This window comes from Cetorhinus maximus, unplaced genomic scaffold (genome assembly GCF_964194155.1).
Source record: "Cetorhinus maximus unplaced genomic scaffold, sCetMax3.hap1.1 HAP1_SCAFFOLD_174, whole genome shotgun sequence".
Classification (NCBI taxonomy): Eukaryota; Metazoa; Chordata; class Chondrichthyes; order Lamniformes; family Cetorhinidae; genus Cetorhinus; species Cetorhinus maximus.
Window position 1 is genome coordinate 753,447 of NW_027596157.1, and position 14,289 is coordinate 767,735.

General features: G+C 43.2%; 2 protein-coding genes across 6 annotated transcripts in view; one reads left to right on the forward strand and one right to left on the reverse strand.

Moving 5' to 3' along the window:
- The window catches only part of LOC144672966 (uncharacterized), a 572,457-nt gene extending 559,456 nt beyond the window's left edge, over nucleotides 1-13,001 (forward strand). For all 4 annotated transcript variants that reach the window (XR_013574223.1, XR_013574224.1, XR_013574222.1 and 1 more), the window contains one exon: nucleotides 11,838-13,001. Coding sequence is in view for 1 of the 4 variants with exons in the window: in XM_078534972.1 (XP_078391098.1) it covers nucleotides 11,838-11,972 (135 nt within the window). In the remaining 3 variants the exon portion in view is untranslated. The remainder of the gene's footprint in view (nucleotides 1-11,837) is intronic.
- The window catches only part of LOC144672965 (transcription factor HES-4-A-like), a 111,986-nt gene that overhangs the window by 95,813 nt on the left and 1,884 nt on the right, over nucleotides 1-14,289 (reverse strand). Inside the window, exon 1 of one of the 2 annotated variants that reach the window (XM_078534970.1) lies at nucleotides 11,808-11,852. The exons of the other annotated variant lie outside the window; for it this stretch is intronic. The gene's annotated coding sequence lies outside the window, so the exon portion shown is untranslated. Of the gene's footprint in view, nucleotides 1-11,807; nucleotides 11,853-14,289 lie in introns of those variants that run through there. 2 annotated transcript variants of the gene reach the window in all.

Genomic DNA, 14,289 nt, shown 5'->3' on the forward strand with positions numbered 1-14,289 from the left:
GTTTAGGGAGGGTATCCCAGAGCTTAGGCCCCAAGCAAAAGAACAGCTGACAATAGTGAAGAAATGGAGTGATGCACAAAGGCCAGAATAGTGGTGTGCAGAGATCTTGCTGACAATAGTGAAGAAATGGAGTGATGCACAAAGGCCAGAATAGTGGTGTGCAGAGATCTTGCTGACAATAGTGAAGAAATGGAGTGATGCACAAAGGCCAGAATAGCGGAGTGCAGAGATCTTGCTGACAATAGTGAAGAAATGGAGTGATGCACAAAGGCCAGAATAGAGGAGTGCAGAGATCTTGCTGACAATAGTGAAGAAATGGAGTGATGCACAAAGACCAGAATAGCAGATTGCAGAGATCTTGCTGACAATAGTGAAGAAATGGAGTGATGCACAAAGACCAGAATAGCAGATTGCAGAGATCTTGCTGACAATAGTGAAGAAATGGAGTGATGCACAAAGACCAGAATAGAGGAGTGTAGAGATCTTGCTGACAATAGTGAAGAAATGGAGTGATGCACAAAGGCCAGAATAGAGGAGTGCAGAGATCTTGGAGGGTTTCAGGGCTGGAGGCAGTTACAGAGAGAGGGGAGCAATATTGTGATTACAATATAAGGATGAGAATTTGAAAACTCGAAATGTTGCCAGAACACGCACAGGAGTGAAGGTTGTTCAGGAGTTGCTGAGTGTTCAGGATACAGGCAGCAAAGTTTTGGGTAAACTGCAGTTTACGTAAGGTGGAAGATGGGAGGCCAGTAAGGAGAGTGTTGAATAGTTAACTCTGGAGTTAACAGCATCTTGGATGAGGATTTCAGTAGCATGTGAGCTGAGGCAATATTTTGGTGGTGAAAGTAAGTGCTCTTGGTGATCGTTATGCATATCAGGAGTAGGCCATTCAGCCCCTCGAGCCTGCTCCACCATTTCATAAGACCACAGCTGATCTGATAGTAACCAGAAATTTGCATCCCACCCACCCCCGATAACCTTTCACCCCCTTGCTTACCAAGAATCTATCCACCTCTGCCTTAAAAATATTCAAAGGCTCTGCTTCCACCACCTTTTCAGGAAGAGAGTTCCAAAGACTCATGACCCCAAGTGAAAAAAGTTTTGCCTCGTCTCTGTTTTAAATGGGCGACCCCTTATTTTTAAACAGTGTCTCCTAGATCTAAATTCTCCCACAAGAGGAAACATCCTCTCCACATCCACCCTGTCAAGACCCCTCAGGATCTTAAACATTTCGATTGAGTTGCCTCTCACTCTTCTAAACTCCAGTGGATACAAGCCTAACCTGTCCAACCTTTCCTCATAAGACAACCCACCCATTCCAGGTATTGGTCTGGTAAACCTTCTCTGAACTGCTTCCAATGCATTTACATCCTTCCTTAAATAAGGTGACCAATACTGTACACAGTACTTCAGATGTGGTCTCACTGGTGCCCTGTACAACTGAAGCATAATCTCCCCACTTTCGTATTTAATTCCCCTCACAATAAATGGTAACATTCCATTAGCTTTCCTAATTACTTTCTGTAATTGCATACTAGCCTTTTGCAATGCATGCACTAAGACACCCAGGTCACTCTGCACCTCCGAGCTCTGCAATCTCTCACCATTTAGATAATATACTTCTCTTTTATTCTTCCTGCCAAAATGGACAATTTCACATTTTCCCACATTATACTCCATTTGCCAGATCATTTAACCCATCTATATCTTTATGTCCTCTTCACAACTTACTTTCCTACCTATCTTTGTGTCATCAGCAAATTTGGCAACCATCCCATCATCCAAGTCATTTATATAAATTATAAAGAGTTGAAGTCCCAGCACTGATCCCTGTGGCACACCACTCGTTACATCTTGCCAACCTGAAAAATACCCATTTATGCCAACTCTGTTTCCTGTTAGCCAGCCAATCTTGTATCCATGCCAACATGTTACCCACTATACCATGAGCTTTTATTTTCCGCAATAACTTGATAAAGTAGCACTTTATCAAATGCCTTCTGGAAATCTAAGTACAGTATATCTACCAGTTCCCCTTTATCCACAGCACATGTTACTTCCTCCAAAGAACTCCAATAAGTTAGTTAAACATGCTTTTCCTTTCACAAAACCATGTTGACTCTGCCTGATGACCTTAAGCTTATCCAAGTGTCCTGCTATAATTTCTTTAATAATAGCTTCTAACATTTTCCCTATGACAGATGTTAAGCTAACTGGCCTATAGTTTTTTGCTTTCTGTCTCCCTCCCTTTTTGAATAATAGAGTTACATTCGCTATTTTCCAATCTAATGTGACCTTCCCTGAATCTACAGAGTTTTGGAAAATTAAAACCAATGCATCAACTATCTCACTAGACACTTCTTTTAAGACCCTAGGATGAAGTTCATCAGGACCTGGGCCCTTGTCAGCCCACAGCTCCTACAATTTACTCAGTACCACTTCTCTGGTGACGAATTTTCCTGACTTCCTTCCCAACTTCCATTTCCCAGTTTAAAGTTGCTTCTGGAATGTTACTTGTATCCTCTGTAGTGAAAACTGGTGCAAAATACCATTCAATTCATCTACCATCTCTTTGTTTTCCATAATCAATTCTCCAGACTCACTTTCTATCGGACCAACGCTCACTTTGTTAGCTTTTTTTTTTCTTTTTAAAATATTTATAAAAACTCTTACTATTTGTTTTTATATTTCTGGCTGGCTTTCTCTCATACTCTATTTCCCCCCCCTCTATTCGTCTTTTGGTCACTTGTTGCTGTTCCTTATATTCTGTCTGACCTGCCACCTGTCCTTGCACAATTATATGCTTTTTCTTTAAGTTTGATACTATCTTTAACCTTCCTAGTTAATCACGGATGGTGTGTCTGTCCCTTGGGTTTTTTCTTATTCGTTGGAATGTATCTATTCTGTGCATTCTGAAATATCCCCTCAAATATTAGCCACTGCATCTCTATTGACATATCCCTTAACCTAATTTGCCAATTCACTTTAGCCAGCTCAGCTTTCATGCCCTCATAATTGCCCTTATTTCAGTTTAAAAACTTAGTCTCAGACCTTCTCCTCTCTCCCTCGAGCTGAATGTAAAATTCAATCATATTATGGTCGCTGCTACCTAGGGGCACCTTCACTAATTACTCCCATCTCATTGCACAATAATGTCATTGGCTGGATATATGTATATGAACTTTTGAAAAGAACGCTTTTGCTTAAGCAAAGAGCTGGCCTATAGCAGCTAAAAAGTTACATTTGTGCAGGATACAAACTGCTTTATGGATTCAGTGTCAATGAAGCTTGCAAAGACAGTGGCTAAGATAAATCCAGATTGAAACCAAGGAGAGGTCATGTGACCCAGCTCTTGGGTGTTAAAAAAAAATCCCTGATTTGAACTAACAGTCAGATAGACCATCACAGAGACAACATTTGCCTCTCTCTTTCTTTGATATCTCTCCCATCAAAGCTAGGCTGTTCGGGATTTGAAAACAAAGACCACCTCGTTGCTTCAATGTTCTGAAAGAGAACTTTTTTAAAGACTGATTCCAAATCAATATCTCCGTCTCCAAGAGAAAAGAGAATCAACCAGCCCTGACTGTTCGAGTGAGAAACCTGAGTATGAGCAGCTACTGGGGAAAGTGACCCTGCAGCTGGAACAAGCATCCAGACAATCCGTGAAAAACCTTTGTTTCTGACTTTAATTTTTATTTGGCCCAATTTTAAGACCTGATTCTTTATTGCAACATTGGGGTTGTTGGAGGTGGGATGTGTGTCTGTCTGTGTGTGTCTGTCTGTGTGTGTCTGTCTGTGTGTGTCTGTCTGTGTGTGTCTGTCTGTGTGTGTCTGTCTGTGTGTGTCTGTCTGTGTGTGTCTGTCTGTGTGTGTCTGTCTGTCTGTCTGTGTGTGTGTCTGTCTGTCTGTCTGTGTGTGTGTCTGTCTGTCTGTCTGTGTGTCTGTCTGTCTGTGTGTGTGTGTGTCTGTCTGTCTGTGTGTGTGTGTGTGTCTGTCTGTCTGTGTGTCTGTCTGTCTGTCTGTCTGTGTGTGTGTGTCTGTCTGTCTGTCTGTCTGTGTGTGTGTGTCTGTGTGTGTCTGTCTGTGTGTCTGTGTCTGTGTGTCTGTGTCTGGACATACTTGTACATTTTAAACCTTTTGTTAATTTCTGCATCTTTGCTTGAGTGAACAATAAAACTACCTCCTTTCTTAACTTAAGGAAGGCAGCTAGATTCCTTGCACAGAGCTATTCATAGTTGTGTGTATACGTATTGAATTGGCAATAGCACCTTTCTTTAAATCCAATCTCTGTTATAACCAACTCAGGAGTCAGACAGACAGGAGACAGTTCACCCCTCCTTAACTGATCTTAACAGATATTTGGGTGCTTACGCCTGGCATTTGAACCCATAGATGAATGAGAATAATTGGAAGTGTGAACCAAATCAATCCCTGGACATAATTTAAAAATGCCAGTACAGTTCTGTTGTGTACTACAGTGATCCTATACTAACCAAAATGTCCACTTTTGAGGCGAGTTCATTTTTAGAACAGATTGAAATAACTCTGTGACAGTTTAAAGGCATCACCACAGACAAATTGAAAAGTGTGGCTAGGTGGTGGGATGCAGAATTTCAATCAAAAGCAAAGAAACAAGAAATTCAAAAACTAGTGGCCAGCAATCTTGAAATTGTTTATCTTTAGCTCTTCCAGTTCATAGATCTGGAAACAGACCAACTGGCGTTAGCAAAAATACAGCTGAAACAGAAGAGGCACGAGTTAGAATTCCAGGCTAGGGAAAGTGAGAGAGAGAAGGAATTAAAGCCAAAAGAGAGGTAGGAGAAAGAAAAGGAAATGGCATTCGAAGAGGAAAAGAGCAGCAGGAATGGAGGGAAGAAAGAGAATTTGAATTTCAATGAAAACAGTTTGAGCTAAGCGGGGGGGAGTCTCCTGGACCCAGAGAAGGTACCAATAGCGAGAGGCCTGCCCCCAACCCAGGCATGAATGTGGAGCAGTTTAAATTTGCCTGAGCCATATCACAGCTTGGGAGGGAGTAGAGGCATTTTTAATTTCAGTTGAGAAAATTGCGAAATGGATGAAATGGCCCACAGAAATCTGGATGCTGCTGATGCAAAACAGGTTAACAGGCAAAGCCCACCAGGGTTATGCCGTACTTTCTGGGGACACCTGCACAGAATGAGATGGTCACAAGGGCTATTTTCGGTGCTTATGAGTTGGTGCCTGAAGCTTTTGGACATAAATTCCAAAACCTTCAAAAGCAGCCTGAGCAAGCTTACATTGAGTTTGAGAGGGTCAAGCGACTTGTCTTTGACAGCTGGATTCAGGCACTTAAATGAGAGACCGCCTACAAAAGCCTCAAGAATTTTAAAAACTTGCTCCCTAAGGACACACATGGGGAGCCAAATGGTTTCAAAAGCTAGACAGGCAGCTGAGGTGGCTGATCACTGAACTTGCCCACAAGCCCTTACCCCTAGGGAAACCCCTCCACAAGCCCAAGTAGGACAGAAAGAGGGTGAAAGGAAGGCAAACAGCCAAGGATGAGTAGGGAAAGCTGGGAATGCAAGGTGGTCCCCTCCTCGGACAATGAATGAAGGCACTGAGAGTAGGAGTGAAGCCCAGAAACCTGTGTTCCCATTGTGACAAGAGAGGACACCTTTACACTGATTGCTGTAAGTTATGGGGAAAATCCATAGGGTTTGTTGGGGTACATCAGGTCAGTGCAGGAGAAGGGGCTCTGACCAAGAGTACAGCAGGAAAGCTATGGCTCTGGCTGCCACGGTGAGTCCTGCTTAAAAATGCCGGCATGGGTACGGGTGAGGTGAACAAGATCCCCGAGAGTTACTGGGATTTCTTGCCTAAAGGAAAAGTGACTCCCTACCCCTCAAGTGAGGCAGTTAAACACAGTCATTTAGGGATACAGAGGCCACTGAAACCTTTTTACTGAGAAAAGGCATGACCGTTCCCCCAGGGATTGCGTTAAATGCCAAAGTTTTAATGAACAGAGTCAGGGGAGAGTATATACCCGAAGCTTTGTATCAGGTGTACCTGGTGTGTAATGTAGAGTCCGGCCTGTAACTGGGGATTGTCCGCAGTTTATCAGCAGACGGCCAAAGTGAAGGGAGTGGTCTCTCCAGTCGTCTGAGACACTAAATGGGGTCAAGGAGACAGAACAGTTACAGAAAAAGGCTCCTGGCATTTTTGCTGCCTGTGTAGTGAGCTGGACAATAGCTAAACTACCCCGTCATCAGAGGCTAAGTTGGTAGCACAGGTGGATGACTCTGCCATCTGGATATCCAAAGCTTTTAAATGTTGTTTTTGGGAGATTTGGATGACCTGAAGGAAGTGAAAGGCAGCCCTGAGGTCGAGCAAGGTCATCTGGAACTTTTAAAAACAAACAAACATCCTGAAGTGAAGCTGAAGCAGAGAGAGTGCTATTTAACGCTGCTATTTAAAATAAAAATTAGTGCTGATGGGAAAGTGGCCTCCCCCTCTCAGACCTGCGGATGAAGAGTGGACAGTGGTCCACCAGGTAGTGGTGTCACCCAGGTACCATGGGGAAATATTGAGGGGAGTCCACAAAGCCCCATTGGCTGGGCACGTGGTTATCTGGAAGACCCAAGCTTGCATAAGTTGGCATTTTTACTGGGCCCGCAGCCACAAGGCCATGGCGCAGTTCTGTAAAACATGGCACATGTGCCAAATTGTGGGGAAGCCCCAACCTGTGATGAAAGCGGCACCCCAGATTCTCATGCCAGCTTCTGGAGAACCCATCAGGCTGTTGGCAGATTATATGGGGCCTGCTGAAAACGAAAGGTGGCACCTGTACATCTATCTTCTTATAGATGTGGCTCCCTGGTTCCCTAAGAACCAGTCCTGCCCAGGTAGTGGTATATCTTCATCCGATACAGATTACCTGCTGAGATTCAGTTGGATCAGGGGAACAATCTTATGTCCAAAGTTTTCCATGAGTAATCCGGGTATAAAATCTAAAATCCTTCGCCTGCTACCCACAGTCACAAGGGGCTTTAGAACAATCCCGTCAAACCCTCAAGATGATGATCAGGGTATAACCTCATGACTGGGACAAGGGGCTGGGATTTCCCCTGTTTGTCACCTGGGATTCAGTCAGTGAGTCCACTGGCTTTTAGTCCCTTTGTTCATGCCCATAAACTAATTCAAAGAGATCCTTTTGAAATGAATCAAGGAAATGTTCTTAGAGCAAAGATTACATATCCGTGTTCTGGGAGCATCTCACAAGAGCCTGTATCGTGGCCCAGGAACACCTTCAAACTTCACAGATAGTCATGAAAAGACTGGCAGACAAGCATGCTGAGACCTGCACAATTCAGCCAGGGGACCATGTTCTAGTGTCACTACCCTTAGCCTGGCTCAGTGGCTCATATAGAGTAGCGAAGGGTATTGGTGAGGTGAATTATTTACCCCAGACCACAGGGAAAAGAGCAGTCTGCATCACATCATGTTGCAACTGTACCAGAGCCAGGAGGAGGGTAACCAAGCACAGGTCTGTCAGGCAGTAAGGATAGCGGAGGACGAAAGGGATAATGTGGATGGGGCAGAGGGAGGCCTGGACAATTCCCAAATTGAGCCCCTTACTGCCCAGTTAGTGAACACCTAACTATTAGGGAGATTAGACATGGTGCTCTCCTAATTAAACGCAGACCAGAGAGGAGACCTGACAAGACTGTGTTTTAAAGGAGTCTATAGGTACAAACAAGGGTGCATAACGCTCGCCATGCACCACATAGATGTAGGAGAGAGCTCTCCCACAAAACAGCATTCCTATCACCTAGGCCTTGAGAAACTGGCCCAGCTGAAAGCAGAAATATCCAATACATGTTGGAAAACAACCTGATTGAACCTAGTCAAAGTAGCTGGAGTTTCCTAGTCATGTGAATGCCTCAGCCCGATAGTTCAACAAGGCTCTGCATTGACTACAGAAAGGTTAATGCAGTGGCCAGGGTAGACTCCTACCCTATTCCTCACCTGGAGGACAGTATCGACAGGGTCAGAAGTGCCATGTTTATAAGTAAATCTGCTCCAGGGATACTGGCAGGTCCCCTTCATACCCCGGCTGGGCTAAGGAGATCAGCTCGGGTTTGCCTTTTCCAATGCTGAGTTTTGCCATCCAGACTGAGAAATGCTCCTGTCACCTTCCAGAGAATAATGAAGCAGGTTACGGCTGGGTTCCCCAGCTGTGTACTGTATCTTGATGACCTGCTCATACACAGTGACACTTGGAACAGCTGGAAGCCCTTTTTTGAAGATTACAGCTAGCTGGTTTAGTGATAAATCTTGCAAAGAGTGAGTTTGCAATGGGTAACCCACCTCGGGCAGATAGTGGGTCGGACAGGTGTTTCCAAGAACAGCAAAAGTGCAGGAATCCCCCCACCTCCAAGACTAAATGGAAAATCATGTGGTTTTTTGGGATATGTGGCTTCTACTTACTGCAAGTTCATCCCAAACTTCAGCTTGATAACCACCCCATTTACAGACTTGTTACACAAAAAGAAAAGACAAGGGAAGTGTGGTCAGAGGAGTGCCAAGCAGCGTTTGAGAGACTGAAAGTCATCTTAATAAATAAACAGGCGCTAGGTGCCCCAAACTTCAATAAGCCCAATGAGTCCATGGTAGCCATTAATGCTAATGGCCTGGGGGTAGCTGCTGTCCTGCACAAAGATGATCAGTTGGGCATTGAGAGGCCACTGGGGTACTTTTCCAAAAAGTTAAATTGATACCAAAAGAGAGACTCCACGGTGGAGATGAAAACCCTGAAACTATTACAAGCTCGCAAACTCTTTGAAGTACACGTCCACCATGGCTACAAGAGTAGGTCAGAGGCTGGGAATCCTGCAGCGAGTAACTCACCTCCTGACTCCCCAAAGCCTGTCCACCATCTACAAGGCACAAGTCAGGAGTGTGATGGAATACTCCCCACTTGCCTGGATGAGTGCAGCTCCAACTTTGTCCTGGACACCATCCAGGACAAAGCAGCCCACTTGATTGGCACCCCAACTCCAAACATTCACTCCCTTCATCACACATCACGAACAGTAGCAGCAGTGTGTACCATTTACCAGGTACAATGCAGGAACTCACCAAGCCTCCTTAGACAGCACCTTCCAAACCCATAGCCATTATCATCTAGGACAAGGGCAGCAGACACGTGGGAACACCACCACCTGGAAGTTCCCCTCCAAGTCACTCACCGTCCTGACTTGGAAATATATCGGCCATTCCTTCACTGTCGCTGGGTCAAAATCCTGGAACTCCCTCCCTAACAGCGCTGTGGGTGTACCTACACCACATGGACTGCAGCGGTTCAAGAAGGCAGCTCACCACCACCTTCTCGAGCGCAAGTCAGGATGGGAAATAAGTGCTGACCCAGCCAGCGAAGCCCACTTCCCATGAACAAATTAAAGAAAAGGATACAGGGAGACCTTAAGTGAATATAGTCAACAACCCACGAACCTGTGTGGAAAAATTCAAAACCCAGACTGCTTGGCTATTTCAGTGAAGTTTGTTTTTACAGCCCTATCATTTAAAGATCGCCCACACTGCAGGGAGAAGCAATGTGATAGCAGATGCTTTGTCCGGAATTTAACTCTGGTCAGAATTACTTGGTACCAAGATTGTAAAAGAGCACAGCTGTATCAGCTGGATTTAAAGAGTGAATGGGTGTTCATGTGTTTCTTATTGTTTTATCATTTTTTTGACACCTTGTAATGAAACATGTCTACAAGTCACGTTTCATTCCCCGTGAGGTAGATGTGTTTAGTAGAATTTTACTTTCTAATTTAATTGGCTGGACACGTATGGAACTTTTTGAAAAGAACCACTGGCTTACAGCAGCTAACATGCTGCATTCGGGAAGGACACACGCTGCTTTTGGAGACACAGAATCTACAAATCTCAGATGGTGGCTAAAATAAGCCCGGATTGAAACCAGAGAGGTCACGTGACCCTGTCCTTGGGAGTAAAAATATACTAGATTTGAACTAACAGTTGGAGAGACTGCCACAGGGGCAAGAGCCTTACCACCTTTCTTTCTCTGGAACTGAGCTGTTTCTATGTTCCTACGTCCAACGCTTTTGATTGGAAAACCCAGACGACCTCGTTGCTGCAAACCAAGAGTTCCAAAGGAAGATTCCAAATCAACACCACTGTTTCCAAGAGAAAATGGAATCAGCCAGTTCCAGTGAGAAACTGGAGTACTAGCAGCTACTGTGGGAAATGACCCTTCAGCCGGAAACAAGCATTCGAACAATCTGTCAATACATTCTTTGACTTAAAACTTGGCCGAGTAAAAATTAAAGATCTGATACTCTGCAGAGTTTTATTTACTTTTTCCATGCCTGGGAGGAGAGGTTTGTGGGGTTTTTTTTTACATTAGTGGGTAGTTGGACATATTTATACATTTTAAGCCTTTTGCATCTTAGCCTGAGTGAACTTTAGCAATATAACGACCTTTGCATTTGTTCACTTAAGGAACCTGACTGGCTTGTTACTTACGCCAAGCTATACACTGTTAACTATATATTACTGACTTGGCAATATCAGTTTTTTTTTCAATTTAAACTCTTGTTGTAACCAACTCAGGAGTGGGACAAAGAGAGGAATCATTTTATCCCTCCTAATCTGGTCATAAATGACAGAGAAAATATGGGGTCTCAAGCTCATTTTGCAGTCAAAAAGGACTATGTTGGAATAGTTTGGTTCGGCGTCAGACAGTTGCCAGGGAGAGAGGGTTGCACTCAGAGATTGGGGAAAGCAGATTGTGGTTGGGATTTAAGACAATAGTTTTGGTCTTCCCAATAATTAATTTAAGGGAATTTCTGCTCACCCAAGACTGGAGATCTGAGAAGCAACACAGATAGTGGAGGACTAGTAGAGAGGCGATGATGGTTAAGTGGAGCTGGACTTTTGTCAGTATTTATCTGGAACCTGCTGTTGTGTTTTTGATAATGTTGTCATGTGGTAACATGTAGATTAAACAATAGGAGGAAGCCAAGGAGGAGGGCTTCAGAGGCAATGCTACAAACATACAAATTAGGAGCAGGAGTAGGCCAATCGGCCCCTCCAGCCTGCTTGGCCATTCAATAAGATCATGGCTGATCTGATTGTAACCTCAACTCCACATTCCTACTACTCCCGATAACCTTTCACCCCCTTGTTAATCAAGAATCTATCCAGCTCTGCCTTAAAAATATTCAAAGACTCTGCTTCCAACGCCTTTTGAGGAAGAGAGTTCCAAAGATTTATGAGAAAAAAATACTCTCCTCATTTCTGTCTTAAATGAGCGACCCCTTATTTTTAAAAAGTGACCCCTAGATGTAGATTCTCCCAGAAGAGGAAACATCCTCTTCACATCCACCCTGTCAAGACCCCTCAGGATCTTAAAGGTTTCAATCAAGTTGCCTCGCACTCTTCTCAACTCCAATAGATGTGCGCCTAGCCTGTCTAACCTTTACTGATAAGACAACCCACCCATTCCCGCTATTAATCTAGTAAACCTTCTCTGGACACTGGATGGTGTGGAAATGAAAGGAGATGATTCTCTGGCTGTGATTGAATGGAACCAGGCAGGTACAGTCCTGTCCAACTGGACAATGGAGGAGGATCATTGAAGGAGGATAGTATGGTCAGCCATGTTAAAGGCTGCAGACAGGTTGAGAAGGATGAAAAGGATAGTTTTACTATGATCACTGTTTTAAAAGTGAGATAACATGACTTATATGATGGGCAGTGATTATACGCGGTAGCATTACAAATGTTATTATAATTACTCGATACTCAAGCAGTTGTTATTTTTGCAGAATCAGTGGTTAACCACAGGCCGTGGGAAGGTACCACTACATGGTCGAGCACAGTCACTGCACGGGATCCATTTCAACCCATCAGCAGCTGGTGCCCCTGGAAAATCGAGCGCTGATCGCAAGTCTTCAATATAAACCAAACCAAAGGGATAAAAAGGGCAGTTAAATTGAGCTAATAAGTAGAGGTTCCATTTCTTATTAAATTCGTTTTAATTAATATCTCATTATCGTCAAAATTCTTCCTTTTCCTGTGATTCTGATTTCTGCTCCAGTTGTAACAGCTGAAAGGACTGAATGGGATTATCACTGAGATGCTAATGCTTATATATCCTAACACGTGACTGTTAATTTTATGGCTCAATATATGACGTTGTTGTCAGTTTCTTTCTCAGCATCACTATAGGATGGTTCAGTTTCAGTTTAATAGGGACAGACAGGACCCGTGACACTTGACGAATGGGAATCCTGCAAGTTTCAAACCTATTCCACCCTTACTGAGCAGAATGGATTAGATCAGTCTGAGTTACTATTAAACTCTTTCACATTCCCTGGTTTGTGTTATTTCTTTGCAAACAAAGTGAGTAGCTCATACATTGGACTATGATGTGCATTTAAAAAAAATGAATTGATAAAACCAGTAGAAATAAATGAATGTGATTTGATAGCCATTAAAGAAACATGGTTGCAAAGTGACCATGGCTGGGACTTGAATATTCATGGATATTTGACATTTTGGAATGAGAGTAAGAAAGGAAAAGTTGGTGGATGGCTCTGTCAATCAAGGATGAGATCGGTACACTAGTGATAAATGATCTTGGTGCTTCAGAATGTAGGATCAGTTTGAGAGGAGATAAGAAATAATAAATGAAAAGTCACTGGTGGAAGTGGTTTATAGGCCCTCTGACGGTAGCTAGACTCTAAGACAGGGCATAAATCAAGAAATAATGGGGGCTTGTAAGAATAATACTGAAATAATTGTGGGCGATTTTATCTTATAGATTGGATGAATCAAATTGGTAAAATTAGCCTGGAGGATGAACTCATATAGTATATTTGAGACAGTTTCTTAGAACAATACATTCTGGAACCAACCAGGGAACAGGCTGTTTTAGACCTGATAATTTGTAATGAGACAGGATTAATAAATGATCTCCTGGTAAATGATCCTCTAGGTAAGAGTGATCATATTATGATAGAATTTCATATACAGTTTGAGGATGAGAAACGTGGGTTTGAAACTAGTATGTTACACTGAAATAAATGCAGTTACAAGGGTAATAATGTTGTGTTGTTACAATTATATAATGACACCAATAACTCGTAACAGATTGGGTAAACATGTTGTGGGTTCATTTATTAAAACTAGACACACAAGAACAGATATACATAAACAGAGAGCTTGAAGACATCAGCAGCAGAGATGTGTGCGTGCTCTTTGCTCAAAGGGAAAAGTGAAGCTAAGACTGGATCGCCTGTCACTTTTCCTTTCTAGTAATTTTATGATGTTATCCCTTAAAAAGCATATTGCATCAAATAAGACTGAGCTAGCTAAAGTGGACGAGGAAAATACATTATAAGGCATAAGATTCTCAGGGAGCTTGACAGGATAGATGCTGAGAGGGTGTTTCCTCTCATGGGGAGACCTAGAATTAGGGCTCATAGTTTAAAAGTAAGAGGTCTCCCATTTAAGATGGACATGAGGTGAAATTTCTTCTCTGAGAGTCTTTGGAATTCACTACCACAGAGAGCACCAGAGGCTGGGTCATTGAATATACTCAAGACTGAGTTGGACAGATTTTGATGGATAGGGGAATTGAAAGTTATGGGGGTCAGGGAGGGAAGTGGAGTTAAGGCCACAATCACATCAGCCTTGATTTTACTGAATAGAAGAGCAAGTTCGTCGATCCATTTATCAACTAAGTCAGACTGAGCACAAGCACGATAGGCTGAATGGCCTCCTCCCATGCTGGAACATTCTATAGAGCATGGTAGCAGAGGACCTTAAAACACAAACTATCAAGTGCTACTTTCTCAGGTGTAGGATCTTTCAAACATAGAATCAACGAATCACAAACATCATGAGCTGATGTCAAGAATCATTGCCGTAAAACTGTAGAATCCAAACTCCTAGTTTTCACTTTTCCCTAATATCTTTTTTCTTTCATGGGATGTGGGTGTCACTGGCAGCAAGGTCAGCATTTGTTGCCCATCCCTAGTTGCCCTTAAACTGAGTGTCTCGCTCGGCCATTTCAGAGGACATTTCTGTGGGTCTGGAGTCACATGTAGGCCAGACCGGATAAGGACGGCAGATTTCCTGCCCTAAAGGGCATTAGTGACCCAGATGCATTTTTACAACAATCGTTTCATAGTCACTATTACCAAGACTATCTTTTAATTCCAGATGTTTTTATTAATTGAATTTAAATTCTACCAGCTGCCACTGTGGGATTTG